At 50.0% G+C, this 21,692-nt stretch overlaps 8 protein-coding genes across 8 annotated transcripts; 5 read left to right on the plus strand and 3 right to left on the minus strand.

Annotated features, from left to right (window-relative positions):
* Positions 1-883: 883 nt before the first annotated feature.
* Positions 884-4,286, plus strand: N7500_005353 (DUF1765 domain-containing protein; the record flags this gene model as incomplete). Its single annotated transcript, XM_056676498.1, has 2 exons — positions 884-1,686; positions 1,739-4,286. The coding sequence occupies 2 exons, from the start codon at positions 884-886 to the stop codon at positions 4,284-4,286; spliced, it is 3,351 nt and encodes a 1,116-aa protein (XP_056531498.1).
* A 336-nt stretch (positions 4,287-4,622) lies between these two features.
* Positions 4,623-6,521, minus strand: N7500_005354 (alpha-keto acid decarboxylase family protein; the record flags this gene model as incomplete). The annotated part of the gene is made up of 1 exon (XM_056676499.1): positions 4,623-6,521. One exon carries the CDS (start codon positions 6,519-6,521, stop codon positions 4,623-4,625), a length of 1,899 nt encoding a protein of 632 aa, XP_056531499.1.
* A 126-nt stretch (positions 6,522-6,647) lies between these two features.
* On the plus strand, positions 6,648-8,709 carry N7500_005355 (fungal specific transcription factor domain-containing protein; the record flags this gene model as incomplete). The annotated part of the gene is made up of 4 exons (XM_056676500.1): positions 6,648-7,437; positions 7,507-7,882; positions 7,938-8,238; positions 8,332-8,709. Coding segments are annotated over 4 exons (1,845 nt in total), but the record flags the coding sequence as incomplete, so codon positions are not given.
* Positions 8,710-8,838: 129 nt separating this feature from the next.
* N7500_005356 (uncharacterized protein) lies at positions 8,839-10,687 on the minus strand (the record flags this gene model as incomplete). The annotated part of the gene is made up of 5 exons (XM_056676501.1): positions 8,839-9,854; positions 9,904-10,097; positions 10,145-10,203; positions 10,254-10,297; positions 10,354-10,687. The coding sequence occupies 5 exons, from the start codon at positions 10,685-10,687 to the stop codon at positions 8,839-8,841; spliced, it is 1,647 nt and encodes a 548-aa protein (XP_056531501.1).
* A 536-nt stretch (positions 10,688-11,223) lies between these two features.
* On the plus strand, positions 11,224-12,178 carry N7500_005357 (putative phosphorylase; the record flags this gene model as incomplete). The annotated part of the gene is made up of 2 exons (XM_056676502.1): positions 11,224-11,337; positions 11,366-12,178. 2 exons carry the CDS (start codon positions 11,224-11,226, stop codon positions 12,176-12,178), a joined length of 927 nt encoding a protein of 308 aa, XP_056531502.1.
* A 593-nt stretch (positions 12,179-12,771) lies between these two features.
* Positions 12,772-15,402, minus strand: N7500_005358 (M28 family metallopeptidase; the record flags this gene model as incomplete). The annotated part of the gene is given in 3 exon segments (XM_056676503.1): positions 12,772-12,954; positions 13,007-15,064; positions 15,079-15,402. 3 exon segments carry the CDS (start codon positions 15,400-15,402, stop codon positions 12,772-12,774), a joined length of 2,565 nt encoding a protein of 854 aa, XP_056531503.1.
* Positions 15,403-16,490: 1,088 nt separating this feature from the next.
* Positions 16,491-17,984, plus strand: erg13 (hydroxymethylglutaryl-CoA synthase; the record flags this gene model as incomplete). The annotated part of the gene is made up of 4 exons (XM_056676504.1): positions 16,491-16,550; positions 16,607-16,709; positions 16,764-17,383; positions 17,418-17,984. The coding sequence occupies 4 exons, from the start codon at positions 16,491-16,493 to the stop codon at positions 17,982-17,984; spliced, it is 1,350 nt and encodes a 449-aa protein (XP_056531504.1).
* Positions 17,985-19,242: 1,258 nt separating this feature from the next.
* Positions 19,243-21,178, plus strand: N7500_005360 (uncharacterized protein; the record flags this gene model as incomplete). The annotated part of the gene is made up of 2 exons (XM_056676505.1): positions 19,243-20,500; positions 20,568-21,178. 2 exons carry the CDS (start codon positions 19,243-19,245, stop codon positions 21,176-21,178), a joined length of 1,869 nt encoding a protein of 622 aa, XP_056531505.1.
* Between the last annotated feature and the right edge of the window lie 514 nt (positions 21,179-21,692).

A 21,692-nucleotide genomic window follows, 5' to 3' on the forward strand; every position in this document is an offset into this window, starting at 1 on the left:
ATGAACCCCGTAGAGAGATAGGGTCATGGCACGACATTCTGACATTCCATGGCCAAGAATGAGATACGAGATGTGTACCAACCACGAAGTACCGATTGTACAGCTGTCATAGCCCACTCGGTGAATTCTACCCTGTTTATGTTCCGGAGGAGACACGATTGGTCTTTCGAAGGCCTTGAAATTGGGACTGAAGAGCCCAATGTCCCTCAAAAAAATCAGACTCGGTGCATGCAAAGAGACCCTGGACTTGAGCTGACCACCGTGGATGGTAGTCTTACGCGATGGCTATACGGAAGTCCGGGAGTAGAGAGAAAAAGGTGGAGTCAAAAGGAAATAGGTAGTCCGTTGCCTTGGATTTGTCTCAGCTAGAAAGAAACGTCGGATTTTAATATAAAGTGAGGTACATATTGCTCGTATTATAGATAATGGAGATGATAATAGGCTGAAATGTCTCGAGTTAATTAACCAAAAATAAAAATCGAGTAGACTTTCTATATTCAGCCCCTTGGAACTATTTCAATCTCTTCTTTTCTTCCTTGATCTTATTACCGTCAGACTCCCCACACACTTTCACCCGGACCCAAAGGCCCTTGGGGGAGATTCCCCCCCCGTCGATCACTTGCTGAATCAGAGCTTCTAAGCGGATCTATCCACCCCAAAACTCCGTTATTTCCTGGTCTTCCTCTATTACCTATCTGTTTCACAGTCGGAACTTCGTTGTTTGATCTTCCCCAGATGCAGCGTGCCTGACTACTTCGACATTATTCCTCCTGGTGCACAGAGGAGCTGGTCTCTTCTACGCTCAGAATCCTGAGATTTAAGGGGAAATGAACCAATAAATCCCCTCGATACCCCATTTGCTCCCCCGTTTATCCCCTAGACAATGTCTTCGCCCTCGCGCAAGACACCGAGCTACACGAACGATGACCAAACACCCAAGCTCTCTCGTGCCGCCAGCTACACCGATCTTCCCAGTCAAACCACCACAGAACCCAGCTTAAGACGAACATTTTCTGATTATGCTGTTCCAAGTTTGGCAGAGTCCCCCACAAAGGAAACGGTGGATGCCGGGAAGGACATTCTCCGCCGAACTTCCCTTCGTTCCAAGGACAAGTCGAAGCCAGCCTCCGTCTCACGTTTCACACTGTCATCATCGGAGGATTTGAAGGATACGGACTCAAATGTGCCCGAAACACGGGCTCCGGAGCCCGCTGTGAGGCCATCTAAGAGCCGATCAATGTCTGGGAGGATAGTCAGCCTTGCGAGGAAACCGTGGGGTTCTTCCTCCCGATCTCCGTCCCCATCAGCGAAGAGATCTAAGCAGCAAGATTCCCAATCCCCAACCCGATTCAGTGGCCGAAAAGCAGAAGATGATCAGATTCAACCCCCCTCCCGCAGACGAACAATCCTCTACAAACGCCCGCGCCGGCCGATGTTGGCTGTTGTGGCCAAGGGCCCCGAGGACAGCCCCGGCTCTCCAAGTAGTCCGTCTGGAAATTCGCTACGGCACCGGTCCTCATTCGAAAAGTTCACTGCAGCACTCTCCGTTTCGACCCCGGTCTTACCACCTATGCCCAAGGGAGCAGCAGAAACTGCCGCAGCGTATGCGAATTCCGGTACCGAACCTACACGCAAGAAGGATGAGCTTTGGGGTATCTTCCGTGGCCTGGAGGCGGATTTCCAAAAGTTTGTACAACCACCTTAGCCATTCACATTACAATTCCTGACCAGGAAACAGGTTTCAAGCCAAATCTAGCTCGCTGAAAGCCAACGTCATCCGTACCTCGCTCCTCCCCTTTCTCAGCCGCCATCAGCTCCACGCTTCATGCAAGAACCTCAGACCGGAAGACCTGGATCGCCGAGTCAATATTCTCAACAAATGGTGGATCGGGATGTTGGAGATGCTCAATGGCAAGCATAACCAGTCGATCTCGGGAACCGACAGACCAGTATTTCTAGAAGCCATCGTAGGAATCATGGCTCGGCCAGAATGGCGCATCCCCTTTCCTATGGCTCAGAACGGCAGTGGGCCTGCCGATTCGTTGAAGTACGCGTCAACTTCGGTATCGGAAACATCAGATGGATCAGGTTCATCGGGTTCAGATTTCCTGGTTGAATCAATTCATCACAACATTCGAAACATCTTTATCCAAAATCTCCTCTCTCAAATGGCGTTCGTGGTCGAAAGAATGTCTATGAGACATGCACCAGCTAGCCTGGTCGCTTTTTGCGGCAAGGTCTGCGCGTATGCCTTTTTCTTCTGTCCCGGAGTGCCAGAGATCCTAGTCCGCCTGTGGTGCACGCCTCCCCACATGTTCCGACGCATTTTGTCAGAATCGAATGAGTCGCGCACTGGAAACATCCGTGCATACACGCAAGAACTTGCTATGTGCTTCCCACCGGCCCTCCGTCCCCTAGCGTTTCACTCACAGGCTCCTCTGCTGCGATATCTGCGCCAGAAACCCGAGCTACCCTTGAACACCACTCCTATTAATTGGAATCGTCCTTGGGTCGCACGTTGGGCTGGCCGCGACACGGATCTCTTCTTTGTCTTCGTTAAATATGTCCACATTCTGTACGCCGAGTATTTGCCTCCGGAAACTGCAAAGGCGAAACGGGTTTTAGCACCTGGGTTGTTGATAGTACATGCACAACTCCTACGCGTTCTGGAGGATACAATCTACAAGCAATCAGCACAACAGGGATCCGACAATCCCCACACGGCTGCTGCAATCACCTTTGATGATTTCATCGAGTCACCAGATGCCTCTGCCTCCACCCAACATCTCCGAAGTGGTAGCAACACTCATCGGTCGATGGCGGAGAATCGTTTGATCATCCTTCTTCGAGATCTCTTGTCTGAATCGTCCGTGGAACCGAATCGTGCTCGATTACTTTTTGCCGAATCATTTTGTGGCATCATCAAAGCTGCGGCGCAGAAAATGTCTCTATTTGATCATAACGCATGCTTTTTGTTGTGTGATTTTCTCGAGGAGGTCATTCCAATTATCACACGTTACGCTCAATCCATTGAAACGGAACTGTTTGACTGGGGCTTTTGGCTCAATGTCTGTCGCCAAATGATGCAGAGCCACAATTCGCTCACTGAGGTGCGAGTGTTTTCTTTTCTATTTTCCGTCTGGGGTACCTGGACTGCTACAGAAGAAAGAAAGGCATCTATCTGTCTGGATTTCTTGTTACATGAGCCGGTATTCTATCACTACTTCACTCACTGGAGTCCAATGGTGCGAGCCTATTTCCATCGTTTGTTGTGCTGGAGGGTCGGGCGGTTCAATACTGAAACCACACCACTTGACTCCAACACCTATGAAATTCTTTCAGATCGACTCCTACGAGTTTGGGAGTATTATGTCGGGTTCCAATCTAAGGCCGAGGAGGGTATGACAGCGCCTTTGTCCTCTGCTCCTTGTACACCGGCCCCAGGACGAAGGATCATCATTATCCGATGCGAAAACCAACTGTCTCCTGTCAATCTCTTCGTTAGCTTCGACCGAGTCGTTCCCCCCGTTCCTTCGGATCAAGTCATGTCACACCGTCGAACCGGATCTTCCGACTCCAATGGCTCAGATGGTCAACCACCTAAAAAGCGGTGGGGGATACTCAAGGCTATGTTTGGTAGCTCTTCTAATGCACGTTCCGGCGATGGTGTCAGCAGCAGCAGCAGTTCTGATGATTCCGAGAATGGCGTATCAGATCCAACAATGACTGCTGATAGCAAATGTATGGATGAACACGAACACACTCCGACCAACAATGTGGACGAGATCACCCGCCCCAAAGTTCCCCACCAGCCATTCTTTTTCAAATTCTCCTTGGAATGGATGGATCGTCCGCAATGGCCCACTAAAAACAAGCGTCTTTTCACCCCCTGTCTCCCTGTCGCATCGCAATCGCATATCGAGCATCGGCGTTCTCCCGACAAGTCGGATTATGACACAGCATCAGAGAATCTCGGCCAGTCCGACTTCGAGAATGATGCACAGGAACCAGAAATAATCCTCACCAACCAAGATACCCCTACACAACCTACATCAGATACCTGGCCGCGAACACCAACAACCAGGAACTCCCCACTACCCGAAATTCCTTCCCAGCCTTCTTACGACCATCTTGTGCCTAGCAAATATGCCGGTCGTGCCCTTGCGGAGTGGGCACACATTGTCTCCGAATGCGATAGCTTTTTCGCCCGTCGTCGTGACGAGGGTGTGCCCACTGATAGCATGGTGGAAACACCAACCCTGGGGGTTGAAAGCTTCCGCAAATAATTCAACATGAGAGCAACCCTCTTTCGGCGACACAGATCAATTATAGATTCCTCGTGACATGTCAAACAGATGTTTGTTTTCCAATGTTTCGGGTCGTTCCTTTTTCGTTTCTTCTACTTTCTGTGTGCATGGCGGATCTGGAGCATAGGGAATCGGCGTTCACTTGGCCTGATTTTGTTCCTCCAAGGGTTTCTTATCTCGTGTACTAAGAGCGAAACACACAATAATCATAGTAAGACATCATTCTATTTGATCAAAACTGCTATTCAAGGAAATTGTAGTAAAATGTATATACATATCTTTTCTCTATCTAACAAGCTATATCTCGTTTTAAATCTATGCTTGCTGCTGTGCTTTCTTCTCCTCATCAAGCTGCTTATTTAGTAAATACAGCAAAGCCCCCTGGACATCCTCCCTGCCCATGAATACCTCCACAAGCCTCACCCCAGACCCATTCTGAATCTGCTCATTGGCCAATATCTCCTTCAACTCGCCACAAGTCCGCGCCGTAAACGTGTTCTTGGCCACATGCTCTTCATCAGCGCCGAAATAGTTCAGCGCCTGCGCATGTCTCCAGTATGGGACATCGTTGTACACCTGCTTGCGTCCATGGATCACCCGCTCAATGGTGTATCCGTCGTTATTGATAATGAAAATGACGATATTCAGCTTCTCACGGATCATCACACTGATCTCCTGCGCCGTCATCTGCAGACTCCCATCGCCGATGAATAGCACCGTCTGGCTCTTGCTTTCTTTGCCTTTGTTTTGCTCACGCTGCGCTAGCGCTGTGCCTAGCGTTGCCGGGAGCATGAATCCAATCGATAGCCATGTGACCGCACCGAAGAGGCGGGATTTAGCAGGCAGTTTGAAGTTCCGGCCGCCATGCGCGGCGGTGCCTGTTTCGGTGAGGATGATGTCGCCCTCTCGGAAGAGCGGATTTACCAGGCGGTAGAAATTGTCTTGAGCAAGTGGGTCTGTGTTCTGGATGTTGGCTAAGGTGATTTCTTGTTTCGGTGGCCCGGTGGCCTTGACTAGTCGTGAGGAGTCGAGGCTCTGGAGTAGCTTTGATAGAATGTTGCGGGCGGATTGGTCGTGGTAAGTATCATTCTCGATTTGGACGGTGCTACCCGAGAATGTGATTGCCACTGCGGGCTTGGCGATCGATGTGTAGAAATAGGTGTTGGTATCACTGTTGTGCGGTCCGAATGTCAGGACCAGGTCTGCTTCCTGGAAGTACTCCTGCGCTGGCTTGTCGCCAAAGGCTGCCGCGTACAGTCCGTACACGTTTGGCAGCTGCTCATTGACTAGGCCCTTGCCGTACACGGTTGTCCATGTGGGCCAGTTGGTTGCTTTGATCAAAGTATCGAGCTGGTCGACGATACCAAGACCTGTACTTTCTCCGTCCACGAAGATGAATGGACGCTTGGCGCTGTACACTCTCTCCATAATGCGAGCCAGCACCTCCGGCTCTCGGGCAGAACGTGGTGGTTGTGGAATGCAAATCTTTGTTTCCAGGTTCGCAGCCGACACCAGCACGTCGGGCATATCATCGGGGACCTCGAGGTAGACTGGACGGTTGTGGATCAACGCCTGGCGTAGGACATAGTCGATTCTTTCCGGCGCCGTGGTAGCATCTTCTAACCTGGCCTGAGCTGCAGTGACATGCTTCGACATGTTTGCAAAGCGACGGTAGTCGCCATCTGAGAAAGTGTGGTGCATAAATGTACGCGCGCTCTGGAGCGGGCGTGGTGGGGTTCCGACAATATGTAGCACGGGTGTGTTCTCGGCATACGCGCCTGCAATACCGTTGATAGCGGAGAGCTCGCCAACGCCATAGGTAGTGATTAACGCAGATAGGCCTTTAATGCGACCGTATCCATCGGCCGCGTAGGCGGCATTGAGTTCATTGCAGTTGCCCACCCAGTGGAGGCCGGCGGGAGTAACGAAATCCAATAGGCGAAGGTTGTAGTCCCCAGGGACGCCGAACATGGAGTCGACGCCCAGCTGGCGCAACCGAGTGAACAGATAGTCTGCGAGCTTAATATCTTGAGTCATAATGGATGTGATGTTGATGTTGGAGAAGAAGAAAGACAAGTATTTATAGATGCCCAGGGTGGATCCCCGCATCTTATCGCCGACACACCGACACGCCGACTCTCCGATCTCCCCGCGATTAGCCGACTTCTTCTCTTTTACCCTCACTGGCGGACGAAACTCCGCCAGAGCAGCCATGTCGCGCCTGGCTGCCTGTGAAGCCTGCAGAAAGGCTAAGCTGGCATGCGACCACCAGCTGCCCGTTTGCACGCGTTGTAGTACAAGCAAAGGGATTTGCATCTACAGAACTACGCCCTTTAAGCGGAAAAGAGTCGAATCGAAACAAAGGTTGGTTCTATACTGACCTGGACTGTATACAAGTGGGCTAATTATATTTTTCACAGCCTTGGTTCACCAGATGAATCGCCGTCATTCAATCCAAGACGTAATCCATACCCAAATCCAGGGTATCTAGGGTCGTCCAGCCATGCAGCTATATTCAAGCATATCACTCCGGACGGAGACCATGGCCCCGGAAATCATCAAGTAGTACCAGAGGATCTGCACTCGGACTTATTCGGGGACAATCATCTAGTCTTACAAGGCGCAGATATCCTCAAACATCTTTTGACGACATACAAATTGTCCGCCATGAAAGACCTCGTCATGTTCTGGCTAGCCAAAGGAGCCAACCTGGCCCTGGCAGAGCCATTTGTTGACCAATGTGCGCAGAGTGTGAGCCAATTGTTCACCTCTCACGACGACAGCTGGCATCTAGTCTATGCAAGGCGACTTTTGCAGAACTCGGCCCAGCCGCTGCACTTTAATGAGACCTCTGACCTGGCTGATTTTTCGGCTCAATTTCTAGATCACAATTCTCGTTGGGAGACCTTGGGGATATTCTTTGCTGCTGTCAGTCGAGCGACAATTGACATTTCCTTCTTCCCGTCTCTGTACATGACTGCACAGGAGCAGTACACACTTCGAAGACTATGTACCCAACTTTGTGACTTTGCATTGGAGATATCCCTCTCTCTAGATTGCCTGAACGACCTACAACTGATCATGCAATATGAGAACTTTATCGTTCATTCCTACGTGGATGGAGACCAGAGTAAGTTAGCAGCATTCATCCGCAGCGCAGCTACTGTATCTCTTTGAGCCACATATTAAACTCTCAAAGGCTATCGTTCCTGGCGCAAACTCGGCGACGCAATATCCTCCACATATGCCCTAGGCTATCATGAGAACATCGAAATAAAACCAGGACTCCCGCCATTCCTTAAAGAACTGCGCAAAACAGCCTTCGCGCGCATCTACTCCGCAGACAAGAACATAGCAATATTCCTCGGCCGCCCACCACGAATGAACAAACGCTTCTGCCACTTCCAGATCCCATCCTGCCGGAACGCAGAAGAAGGCTCGGCAGACTGGACTCCGGATGCGGAGTCTGGGTACCGGGCTGATACGCGGTGGTCTGCATTATGTGCGTCACTGAAGGAGGAGATCTGGGAGCTTCTCCAGGACAAACATGATCCGTCATGCGCGCAACGAGCAGGGTATTTAAAAACAACTTCTGTGCCATCTATCTCAGTGGCAACCATGGCTAATCAGGAAATGGCACAGCGTGATCCAACGCCAAGCAGAGACGCAATGGCAAAACCTACCAGCCCACTTCCGACTCGAGACCAGTCTGAAGCAATGCACACAGGGACCCTTTGAGCGCGACTTCGTCGCTGGCGTACGACTGCACCACTTGCATGTGCTATTTTTGCTTCGTCTTTTGCTTCTTAAATCACCGACTGAGCCCGATCTACCGATTATCGAGACGGCGGGTCAAATGCTCACACTTGTGGTGGAGATTATTTTGCTGCGGGATCAGCTAACTAACTCTGGGACAGGTCTCATCTGGAAGGTATGTGTGAAATTGACTCGATTTTATATCATATACTCTGTCTGTCCTTGAAATCTCCAACTCAAGCAGTCAACTGATATACAACTTGACCAGGTTGCATACTACGGTCTCCCCGCTGCGGGGATAATGCTTTTGGCAATGCTGAAACAGCACATGCCACGAGCGCACCGGACAAGAACATTACAAGATCTCAGTGTGTTTGTAGCGGAGGTTCAAATCGGGACGATTGTCAAAGCCGGCGATCCGAATTACGCGTTGCTTTCTAAGGCTACACGGGCTATACAACGTTTTCTAGACTCGACTCATTCGGACCCGGCGCAGCCTCTGCCTGAGCAAACTGGGGTTGAGGGCAATGATGAATGGGCGTCGCTGTTGAGTCAAGATTTGTGGGATTTCGAGGCTGGATTCTGGCAGAGTCTGGCGGATCACCCGTCTTTGTTGGCGATTGAGCCGTCTTTGCCTCCTGTTTAGTCAAGTGGAACTGTGATGTGTGATGTTTTATGATACCCATGTGTGAGTACCATATGGATAGGGTAGAAGAACGCTGTTCATTTGGTGTCATATACCCGTACAACAAGAAAAACAATAAGTTAGACTAAACTACATATCTTCACCTATACCAGTCTTGAACCTTCGGAAGGAAAAGCCACTGGAAAAAACACTGGACCTCCTCCTAGGTGAATTCGTCCTCGTATCCGCGGAATTGGCCCTGTCTTTCTCTATCACAGTGCTACCCTTGGCCATTGGCCGCTTTCCTTTCTTATACAACCACCAGCAAATCATGACTCCTACCGTAAGCGGCAATGTAATTGCAGCCCAAATTAGCCACACCGTCTCTTTGATGGCACCCCCGAAAACTCCTGCACCAACCACTGTGCCTGCAAAGGTACCCGGCAGGAAGATCATTGTCAGAGCAGCGATTGCATTCATGGAGGTAGAGTCTTGCTTCATGCTATGGGCGATCTGAATGTTGTTGATGGCGTCTTGCTGGGTCACAAGATTGTAAACCAGGGACATGGCATTGTCCTTGCGCTGCTTGTAATTCAAGAACCAGATTTTCTGTTTCTCAATGGAGGAGATGATATATGATATTGAACTATCGGCTCGCTGGTTTATAAAAGGGTTAGATCGGGGGAGGGAGGGAGTGAGACGTGAGTGGGCATCTCGAATGGCTTTGGCCGTGATGATTGCTACATCAGCATTGGCGATATGTGAATCTGCATTTGCGGACATGATTTGGAGCTGTTTTGTCAAGTCTCCAAGCTTAGCACGATCACTAAACTCGAGGCCCGTAAGGTGATCGTCGACTTTGTTCATCTGCTTCCACATGAACCGCTGGAAACGCTTGACGTGGAATTTAGAAGCTTCGAAGGAAAGTGTGGAAAGAATGGCATGGATATCAAATGGACCTTCCAAAAAGACAGCCGGGTTGTTGACTGTGGAGCTGACATTGAGTGCAATGTTCAATATAGATTTGAGCGTGGCGATGGAGGTATCAAACTCTTTATGCGAGATGACATATGTAGTCAAGTCTCGAACAATGTCATGGCGCACATAAGCAGACAGCGGAGCTCCTTGGACTTGAAGGTTCCATCGAGGATGCTGACAAAAGAGATCTTTGGTGATGTTAGCATTTGTTCTGACGCCTGATGCTTCTGCTCTTACCGCAAGCCAGCAGCTTCCCGTCATCGGCTGTCTCCCAATGCACTTGAGGAGCCCAGTAATCTGGCCGCCCAATCATGTCCAACAGAAACAAGGGATTGACTTGTAATGTCTCGAACAGTTGTTTCGCATTTCTTTGAGTCATTAGAACGCGTGATCCGTATGTCGTACCGTCTGTGGGCACCAATGGTGTAAAGCTAGACAAGTCAGTAGGAGACGCAGAACGGTGGGGAGAAACACTCACAAAACGAGCATTTTACGTCCAGGATGTGGTTCAACAGGTGAGGTGTTCATAGCATAGGACTTTTGATCTGTTTAGCCCAAGTTCCAAATATGAGGTTGATAGACCTCACCTGTAAAAGTCGATCCATGTTGGTTTCATCAAGTATTTGCCATTCTCCATATGATATCAGCTTCCAAAACAGAAACCTTCTGATTCAAGGACCTACGTACCTCCTCCCTGCGAATCAGCCGTGAAACATTCCACACGAGTTGTGGACGAGAAGTCCCCGTCCCGAGCCAAATGCTGACGGTATTGCACGGCATCAAAGACTTGGTGGAGAGACCTAAGCTGATCTAGTGGATAATGGTCTGTGGCAAGGTTGAAATCGAAATCCAATTCGTTGACACCAAGGTCTGCAGTCACAGCATGGCGACTTACACCGTCTTGCGATATTGAATTTGGTCGCCGCTCCACCTCGGTGTGTACCAGTGTAGCTTCGAGCTTTGAGAACTTGGATAAATCTCCAGTCTCGGCCAGATCAAGGGGGTCTTTGAGCTCAGACATGACTTTCAGGAAAGAAGATACAAATCGTATGAGATATGAGAATTAAGGATGTCTAGTCTGCGGAGCAGCATCTGTAAGAGGGATGTGGTTCTTTGATCTATATCTGTACGGAATACGAAGTAGCCTCATCTCACTTCCAGGCTTGCGCCTGGGTAAAAATACGAGACGCCCCAAGGTATCTGTGAGGAAAAGTGGAAAATTAAGCGGCAACGCTCGTTCATTCATTCGTTCGACCTCTTTTGATTTACATGTGCTGTAAGTGCTCGGATTACAATGTTATAGCCCATCTAGAATTGGCAGGACTCAGCCCTTGCCAAATAGCCCCGGCACGTTCATCATCAGGATTTGAAGCCCAAGCAATCAGTCTTGTATACATGACATAGCCCCCTGGGAAGAAGACTTTATAGGTATGGCATAGACTATGGGGCTGAATCTTTTGCTTTAGCGCTGATATCATGCCCTAGTCGCGTGACATTATCGTCTACCCCTCTGTCTGAACTTGGCAGCCTTTTTGTTCCGATGCCTGTGTTATCAAAATGCTGAACTTAAGTTACGATGAGATCTGCGCAAGATTCGACCGGCTTATCTCCAACGGTATCATCAATTTCCAGCCAAACAAGCCGATTCTGGTGGTCGATGGCGGCATGACCGTAGGTTTTCTCACCGGACTTTCTTCAGCCGCCCCTAATCGGAATCCAGTTTTCCTTTCACTTGGTTGAGTCTCTCAAAAGCAAGCCCCAAGCCAAGGACGCCTCTGAAATCAAATCAGGTTTGACACAGGTCAATACACAGTGCGCGTCCTTCGGTCCAGGCAGCGATATAGCAAATGAGCATCCGGATATTTGCATCACCACAGTCAATAACACCCACTATCTTGTCATCAACAAATTTCCCGTCTTCCGTCCCATGCTGTTATTGTTGACCGTGGACTCCTATCAGCGGCAGCACGAGCCTCTCGTTCTTGAAGACATAGAAGCTGCATGGAGTACGATCTGTGGATTAAAGGATGAACATTATGTTTTCTTTAATTGTACAGTCCTAGCTGGGTCAAGTAGGGAGCATAAACATTTACAAGTTATCCCAGCGCCAGGGAAGCGTGAAGGGTACGATGAAGGATTCAAGTTTTTTCCAGATGATACGGCTTCGAAAACGGGACCTTCTTTCGTGCATTTTCTGCAGAGATTTGAGGACTCTACTGGCTGTGTGGGAAATGGTGAGCACCTGCTAGAAATTTATCAATCTCTATTGCACCAAGCGAGAGGGGCGCTAGGCTTGCTGACGGAAGACGTCCCTTGTCCCCATAATTTTATCCTCACGAGAAGATGGATGATGGTAATTCCTCGACGGGCTAAGGAATTCCACGGCATTACGGCAAATTCAGCTGGAATGATGGGATCGGTTTATATCTGGAATCATGACCAACTGAATGCATGGAAAGACATTGGACCAATGAAGGTCCTGGCAGGGTTAGGGCTGCCCAGGGGGAAGTGATGTTGAATTGAAACTTCTTTTGCGTGGTCGATATATTTACACAAGTTAGAGAATAATGACAAAAAAAAACATACAATACGACAATCTGAGGCTTGTATGGAATTGAATAATGAGGGCGTAATATCCAAAAGACTGCGATCTGCAACACCTGAGTCGTAGGTTGGCGAAATATTTCCCTCTGAAAAAGCAAGTACTACCCTAATGGGTGCGCACTTGGAGTGAGCAAGCAAATCATGCGGACTGGCAGCTTGAAAGACCTCTTAAAAGGTAGATACGCAATATGATATATCCCCATATGAACGCCGGTCCCTCGGGACAAGGATGAGAAGCTAGATACATTCAAGAAAAGCGGCGACGAATGGAACCGACAAAAGAGCAATATGCCAGGTCCCGTGAGCTCAAAACATGCATGGTATATGATGGGTGTGCAAGAAGTTCCCAAAATCCAGGTATAGAGGTATCCCGACAACGTGGCAGGTGTCAGGCTGTACAGTGTTCGTTTAGAACGTGACAAAATAATCAATCCGATAAGCATGGATGAAGTGAGGCTGAGAAGACCGACAAGAGAAAAAAGGGCTGAAAGGTAGAATACATTAATGGAGCAACTTATCGCTGGCGTGGTGGATGGTGTTGGCGACCCGGTCGATCCAATATTGTGTCAGTGTCCAATTCCCTGTGTTGATGCTGTCGCGGATAGCAGGGAAGATCGAGGCATCGTAGCCGGACCATAGCTCTGGGCCAAAGATGACATGTCGGAATTGTGTACGGTTGGGAATCTGTGCGAATCATTAGCTAGGGTTCAGGGATGATTCAAGCACGTCAACTTACACCTCCGCCTTCTTCCAAGTCAAGTAGATTGGTATCAAAGGCAGCCATTCGAGCATTGTGATTCACCCGCTGGACTGCCATGACATTGCTTTCGTATCCTCCCATACCCCACACAGTATCGTGCCAAATCTTGTTCCACGATTGGAATGTAACAGCATTGGCTTTCATCTCGGTCGCAGCTTTAAACATGGGTTGCATGTCCACCTCGGCCTTCTTTGACTTGGCAAAGTTGTCCAAGTCTTTGACCCACCCGCCAATGGAGTCTCCGTAGACTTCTAGGTCAAACGGCAGCATGGGGTTCTCCGAAAGGTCAAGGAGGAGAAGTCCCCAGAACTGAGCTAGTATTTTGTGGTACTGGAAATCAGGGTCGACAAATTTGACCATCCAGTCATACGTTTCGTAGCAGCTGTGGTATGGATAGGGCTCTCCTGAAAATCCAAAGTCAATGCTCGAGGTGCCGGCGATATCCTGGAATGCAACATAATCGCTTCCAGCGCCAAGTGGTGTGATTTTTGAGCCCTTTTGGTCCCAAATGTCTTTCAGTGTCGCGTTCGCATAGGGGTCTGAGATGCGGCCCAGTACTTGCAGCACGGTGCGCTCAAAAACGGGCGACGCAGACACATGGAAATCGGGCCCAGAAACACCCACGTCGACATTGAGGTAGGCGAACGCATTCGCACGGAGATCGTTGACCTCTTTTTCGACATGTTCTGTTGAGCCGATCAGGTTATACTCCTCTCCATCCCAGCTGACAAATTCGATGGTACGAAGCGGGCGCCATCCATAGGTGAGCAACTCGCCAAAGGCTCGTACGACCTCAAGGAAAGCAGCAGTGCCACTTCCAGGGTCAACACTTCCCATGCACCACGAATCTCGGTGATTGCCGACAATGATCTTCTTGTCGCGCTCGTCCATGCCGATTATTCTGCCATGAATGTTGTAGATAGGCTGGCGCTCTACTTCATCTTGCAGGTTCATCAAATGAACGACGGGGGAGTCTTGGCCACCAGTCCACCACTCTTGTACATCAGGGACGCCACCCACCCATTCTTTTGGTACCTTGGAGCCGTGGCCTTTGAGGCCCTGCAAAAGTTTCTGTGCATCACGCCAAGCGAGTGGAAGACTGGGAATCTTGGGTAGACCGAGGCTCTCCTTGGGGGATAGACGATGATTTTCTCCTGGCGTGGATGCCCACCCAGGACTGAGAACATCGCCAACTACCTGAGACATCATGCTCACACCGCCCCTTTGCACGCCATCACTTGGCATGTACCGTCCTTCGGGGAAAGCAGGGCCTTTAATAAATCCATCTTGGGAGGGATCGGAGTAGATGATACAGCCAGCAGCTCCGGCCAATTCAGCGGCCTTGATCTTCAATGCACGGTCGGATTCGGTGCCATAATAACGGACCAAGGCAATCGAGCCATCCAGTGAAATTCCTTTGTCTGCGAGAAGTTTGAAATCTTCCCGGGCTCCAAAGTTAGCATACACCAGATGCCCAGTGACATTGCCAGATTTCGAATGCCCATGGAAGATCAGGTCCTTGGCGTCGTCCTCTTCAAGTTTCGCCTCCCAAGCTAGACTGGGTGGATCGATGATTGCGACTCTCCTTCCATCCTTGCGTGGATAGTTGAGGTAGACCTGAAATTCCTCCCGCGACACTTCGTCGAATCCTGCATTTTGGAACTCTTGCTCAATCAATTGTGATAGCGCGAAGCTGCCTTCCGTGCCAGCTACGTGGGTGTAATTGGTGACTCGTCGTAGGTTTTCGGCAATATTGGTCTCATTGATGTGACCTTGGATGAAGTTTTCGACGGAGGCGGCGCTATAGGATTGGCCCATGGACATGCGACTGTTTATATTGAAGACATCTGCGACGAAAAACACATACACTAGTGTGACCACCAGTAAAAGAGCGAACACTCGGAGAAGCATGATGCATCCCTGATCTTTTAAGCGTGCCCTGGTGTCACCAAGGTTTATTGTGAAGTGAAATCTAGGCATATATCGTTGAAACGGTCGTTGGATGGCGGACAGTGTCCGACCCAGACTCGATAGCTGCTTGGAAAAACGCTGCCGGAGAGGGGGCGTCTGCCGGTCAAGGATGTCGATGCCGAATCGTCCACGTCCATTTGATCTAATTCGCGTCGTAATTCCTCCACCGATTCACGATCTGAGCGTGAGGCCAGTGATTCGAGGCCATCGAGGCTGGAGCGCGCCGATTCCACGGTGGGTGGGCGGTAGCCACGGGTGGAGGCATGATCGCGACCGAGTAGGCCCTGTCGTTCAATATCTGTTCCATCACCGAGGTCGGATCGAGAGGAGGAGGGTTGACCGGTGGCTTCAGCGTACGAGGGGATGGGGACAGCCTGATAATCAAACTTCTCGTCGCCCATTGTGGGAGATCCGGGGCTCCGGGGAGCTGTAAGATGGGTGAGGCGCGGATGCGGAGATCCGGAGGATCATGATCTGTACGAAGATGGAAAATGAGCGACGTCCGACATCATATGCCGATAAGTGAGTATGTCCGGAGTTTGGTGGGAGTTGTATAGGAGAGAGACAGGAGATAGGCAGACGCCCCCGGAGTGAGAGGTGACCCACGCTTGGCAACTTTCATTACACATCATGGGCATTCTATTGTAGATAGACGAGCATTCACATTCCTCTTCCGATATCACAGAATATTCGAACATTTTCAATCCGTATAGATTCTGGAGTGTCTGCTCGTCTGCTCGTCTTTTTGTCTTTTATGTTTTTCATACACGATCTCGGAAATGCGCAGTGTCATGCAAATGTTCTCCATTATGCTACATACACTTCAAAGACATAATCAGAGACGAGACAAGGACTATTTGACTATAAAGCAGGTTTCTACTCTGTAGCAAAGATGTCCGAGGTGATGCCACTACGAAGATCCACAAGGAAAGATCTAAAAGGGGAACTTTGAAAGAGGGTGGAGACAGATCGATAAGACTCAGTTCTACACCGTAGCTTTTATACAACGCCACGTAGCCGACCTACACAGGTACGGAGTACACAGTACACTGTACACTATACACTGCTGGGTCACTAGAGGTACTTGTACTTGCTAGGTATTATCTAGAGTTGGAGCTACCCCAGATACTCCGTACTTCTGAAGTTAGGTGGTTATAGTGCTTATATACATTAGCTTCACTTCTACTTATAGACTTCTACTATGTTGTATAAGATGTATCTCCTAGGCAATTATCCGGCCCAAAGGAACAAAAAACCGCACTCAAAGAGCGTTGATCTCTCCACCCCAAAAAAAAAAAAAAAAAAAAAAAAATATTAAGTGGTGACAGATCGTACACGGTAGAACCGAGTACACAGACTCCTTTTCATTCTTATATCAATTGTCTTCTCTCTGGCTTTCTTCTTCTTTTACTTCAAACCTTCACCTTCACCTTTACTATCCCTCTCCTTTTGCCCCTTTGTGTCTTCATTGCCCCTCCATACCCCCACTATGGCTACTCGTCCCCAAAACATCGGCATCAAGGCCATTGAGGTCTACTTCCCTACTCAGGTGAGTGTCCCTGTATCTTATCAATCTGGGATCTATAACTGATATATCAATGATAGTGTGTCGACCAGGCTGAGTTGGAAAAGTACGATGGCGTCGCTGCCGGAAAATACACCATTGGTCTTGGACAGACCAAGATGAGCTTCTGTGATGACCGTGAGGGTATGTACACCGATGCCACAAGATCGAGATCAATCAGCTAATATCTCCCACTAGACATCTACTCTATGACTCTCACCGTCCTCTCCTCCCTCATGAAGAAATACAGCATCGACCCCAACTCCGTGGGAAGACTCGAGGTTGGCACCGAGACCCTTTTGGACAAGTCCAAGTCCGTCAAGTCCGTTCTGATGCAGCTTTTCGCTCCTCACGGAAACACCAACATTGAGGGTGTCGACAACGTCAACGCCTGCTACGGTGGCACCAACGCTGTCTTCAACAGCATCAACTGGGTCGAGTCCTCCGCCTGGGATGGCCGTGATGCCGTGGTGGTTTGCGGTGATATTGCTCTGTACGCTGCTGGCGCTGCCCGCCCTACTGGTGGTGCTGGCTGCGTGGCCATGGTTATTGGCCCCGATGCTCCTATCGTCTTCGAGGCCGGTCTTCGTGCCTCTTACCTCACCCACGCCTACGATTTCTACAAGCCCGACCTCACCAGCGAGTACCCCGTTGTCGACGGTCACTACTCCCTTCGCTGCTACACCGAGGCTGTTGATGCCTGCTACAAGGCCTACGATGCCCGCGAGAAGACCCTGAAGGCCCAGGCCAACGGTAATGGTACCAACGGCGCCGCCGATGAGTCCCTCACCCCCCCTGGATCGCTTCGACTACATTCTGTTCCATGCCCCTACCTGCAAGCTCGTCCAAAAGTCCTACGCTCGTATGCTCTACAACGACTACCTCGCCAACCCTTCGCACCCCGCTTTCACCGAGGTCGCCCCTGAGCTCCGCGACCTGGACTATGAGAAGTCCCTTACCGACAAGGTTGTTGAGAAGACCTTCATGGGTCTCACCAAGAAGCGTTTCGCCGAGCGTGTCAGCCCTGGTCTCCAGGTCGCCACCCAGTGTGGTAACATGTACACTGCCACCGTTTACGGCGGGTTGGCCAGTCTGCTCAGCAATGTCGCTTTCGACCCCGAGCAGGTCAAGCGCATCGGTCTGTTCAGTTACGGTTCCGGTCTTGCCAGCTCCATGTTCAGCGCCAAGATTGTCGGCGATGTGTCCGGCATGGTTGAGAAGCTTGACCTCCAGAAGCGTCTCAATGCCCGCACTATCCTCGAGCCTGCTGCGTATGATGACATGTGCAAGCTCCGTGAGCACGCCCACCTGAAGAAGAACTTCCAGCCCGTTGGTAAAACCGAGACTATTGGATCCGGTGTTTACTACCTGACTGAGGTGGATGACATGTTCCGCCGCAAGTACGAGATCAAGGCTTAAAAATTTGATGTTCTGCGATTGCCTTTACCGTTCGATGTGTTGTTTAGACGGTTCAGAGAGATTCCCCCGAGCGTTTTTTGAGTGTTTTGTCGAGGTACATAGACCACAGGGTTCTCGGCCTTTTGTTGTTTTCTTTTTTACTCTTTTTACTCTTTCGGTTGGGTGTTAATCATTTTTTTTGACCCACATGAAATGAATGTCATGAAATAATTCAAACAAATTAATGAGATGAATTTCTAAATAACTTTGCCCAAAAAAGTATGAACTATGTACAATTGTATAGTGAAACCACAGGGGTCAATGCGCGGTTATGTGTTGGTCACCCCAATTTGACCTCAAACTTCTTTACCAGATATCTCTTGCATGAACTTTCCCCCGCCAACTGCATTAATTGTTGCTAATTATGGGAGATTTCTTAATATCAAGCTCACATTGTCCAATCACCAGTTATGACGCCGGTGCTCGGCGCGTACCTCAAACTCATCCCATACATGTAGCCGCCGACTTCGATATCACATTCGGCCACTGGCGCATCTAGAGCAGGTACCCTCCCATCAAAGAGTGCTGTCTACCCTATTTAGACCCTGGAATCACACATTCCATGATCCCCGATTGCTATTTTTATCCATTTGCTTTCTTGGAACGCTTAACCGCTGACCCCGCGAGTCCTTAGGCAGGGATAGTCACCAACAAGTCCGCTAATTACTAGAAATGTGACCTAATTGATGCCGTTTTTAGAACATTGTGAGAATCGTGCAGCAGGCTAACCGATTGAGGGAATCTGAAGAATTATATTGAAGAAGATGCAAAATATAGTAACAACTTGACGCGCGACAGTCCGATGAAACCGCACTATGCCGGACTGGACCCCATCGGAGGGGTAGTTTCAAGGGCACTGTTGCTCAACATGCCTGTCCTTCAGGCACAATGTCGGCAGTTTCGTGTTTCATCGAGTGGACGTGCCTCTGATCGGAGACTAGGATCCCAAAAAAAGATTCTTTGGCTCCGTAGGCGTTACAATGGGGCTCTTCTCCATGTTTCATCTTTTCTAGATCGGCTAGGGTTCGTCAGACAATCTTTTTATATGCATCGAGCCTGGCTGTTTGAGATTCCGTCAATGTCCATTTAATATCCAAACATCCTCCTCCTGGATCATGCCTTTCTGAACTTGGTCAACAAGACATCAGTTGCTTCATTCGTTGGTTACTCTTATGATAGATTGTCATTGGTGGTACACCCAGTCAACAACTTCACTATCATGTCTACTGTCGATTCCACTCGCCTTCGGCCAACGACGCCGCCGCGTCTTTCTCTTGAGGAATACATTGGCTCTGGACATAGTCGTCATGCCTCCAATTCTTCCGTCTATTCAAGCGAGTCATCTCCTTGGTCGACTATGACTGGGAATACTAGTCCTACCACATCACCAACCAGACATCACCATGGCCCCAAGCTATTACCTAAGATCCGACCTCAAGACATCGTGATCGAGCCAGTATCTGCTGGTGGGCCTATTCGTCATCCTCGCGTTCTGTCCAATACACGGAACCCACCTGGATTTATTCCTTACCCACCGGCACGACTATCTGTTGGCCGTCGCACACGCGATGCCGTGGACCGCTTGACATTGGCCTCTCCCATCTCGCCGGCGCCAATGACCACACAGGGCAGCCTCTCTGCGCTGTCATCGCCTGTAACAATCACCCCTTCGTACAAATGCAAGGGAGGCGGAGGCCACTCACGCTCAGTGTCTGCATCTGTTCTCGATCTCGCAAGTTTGGCTCAATTTGGGTATCCCGCATATGGAGATCAACCAAAATATGTGCCTCAAATGCAGGCCCAGACGACCCCGACCACCCCCGTCACTCCAATCACTCCGAACATCATGCCCTACTCATCATACTCTCAAAGGATAGCGGGCCAGCACGCTCCTGCGAGCACACAGACTCCATTGACAGTGCCGACGCCTCAATACAACTACCGCCAGGCACTAGCTGCCCAGAATTCGCCAGTCTTACTCAGTCCTCAGGAAGACCTGCCCCCACGGTCTACAACTCTGCTGTCATACCTAACCCTGCCACTCCAACCAATTAGCCTAGTCCGCAACGTGAGCGTAGTTCCAACTCGCGGCCTGCACGATTACTTCTGGTGGGACATCCGCAATCTGCGTTGCTGGAGCTCCTTCTCACTGGCGACATTCGACTCCCTGGACAGCCGACTAATCCAGCTCCTGAAGACCGAAATCCCAGCAGAGCTCACGCCGCACGTGGCTGTACCCTCAGCAAGCCTAGCGCCAGAGTCTGAAAACGACTTGGTGAATCTAATCCGCGACCTCTACGCACCACGCGTAAACGCCGCCCTCGCCGTCTCCCAAGGCAAAGACCACCTCCAACTCTACGCCGCCCCAGACGTCCGAAACACAGGCCACAAAAACCACGGCCACCCGCACTTCCTCGCAAACTACCTCTCAGACACCGAGCAAACAAGCGCCGGTCTCCCGCGCGGCCGACTAGTCGGTATCGTGAAAAGCTTCGACCGCTGGAACACCGGCATGCGCAACGAAGCCCCCCCACAGACGTGTAGAATACCTTAACGGACTCGCTCATCTCCAGCGCTGCATGCGCGAGCACTCCTGCCGCTACGGCTTCATCATCACCGAAATCGAGCTCGTCTGCGTGCGAGCAGGCTGCGACGCCGGCGACGACGTTCCCTATTTCGGGTACTTGGAGATCGCGGCATCAATCCCGCTCAAGACAGCAGCTGGTGCTGGGAGGAACGCGCATGCACACGCGCGCGACGCACTACTCGCAACGCCCATCAGCGAGCGATCTTTCTCGTCGTCATCAAGCTCGTCCATTTCCCCGGGTCATGACTCGTCAGATCCTGAGCCGGCTGAGGATACATTGCCGGCTATGACGGCGGGGCTTGGATTGTATTTCTTGTTGATGCTTTCGAAGTCGGTGCCGCTTCCGCATCAGCCTTCTGCCCACCTCAACGTAGGCGGACCTGGTGCGATGACTCGTCAGAGAATTCTGGCGGAGGCGAAGGATAAGTGGATTCCCGAGCCTCAAATTGGAGAGAGGAGGGATGCTAAGAGGGTGAGGGGGTGGGTTTGGCCCTTGGATCCTTGGCATCGGAGGGAAGGGGGTGCGTCTAGGGCAAAGGCTGGGGCGAAGAAGAGATGGCATAAATAAATTCCTTTGTGTGGGCGCAGGAGGTTTTGTCTCATGGCGTTCGGGTTTTTGCGTGTATTTCGTTTTCTTTTGCTTTTCTTTTATCTTCCGGCGGCTTTTTGTGCTTTGTTATTCCCCCCTTCCAAATATTTTCTTTCATATAATATAATTTCCTTGCCTTCTTTTCTGTTCTACAAACATAGTTGAATGGACTGTGGATGGACGTACTTTAACTAAGATTCTGCCAGAGGGCTGACTTTGAGCTTACTTTTCTGTTTCCTCTCTCGCGATAATTGTCAATTTTCTTGGTGTGATTCATTGGTTCTGTTGATATATAGTGGTTATCTCCTAACATGCGGAACCTAGCCACCAAGATATATATATCCTAGGAATCAAAATCACCAACCTTACATTGTAAATTCCAGCAACATTATTTTAAAAGGTCCATATATTGAGACCAAAAAGATCCAATATCCCAAGGTCCTCAGAGATTAACTCCAATAATCCGTCAAATTCGCCATATCAACAGTGGAGT

The sequence above is a fragment of the Penicillium coprophilum genome, assembly GCF_028826855.1.
Source record: "Penicillium coprophilum strain IBT 35676 chromosome Unknown utg000004l_segment0_segment0, whole genome shotgun sequence".
NCBI classification, from domain to species: domain Eukaryota; kingdom Fungi; phylum Ascomycota; class Eurotiomycetes; order Eurotiales; family Aspergillaceae; genus Penicillium; species Penicillium coprophilum.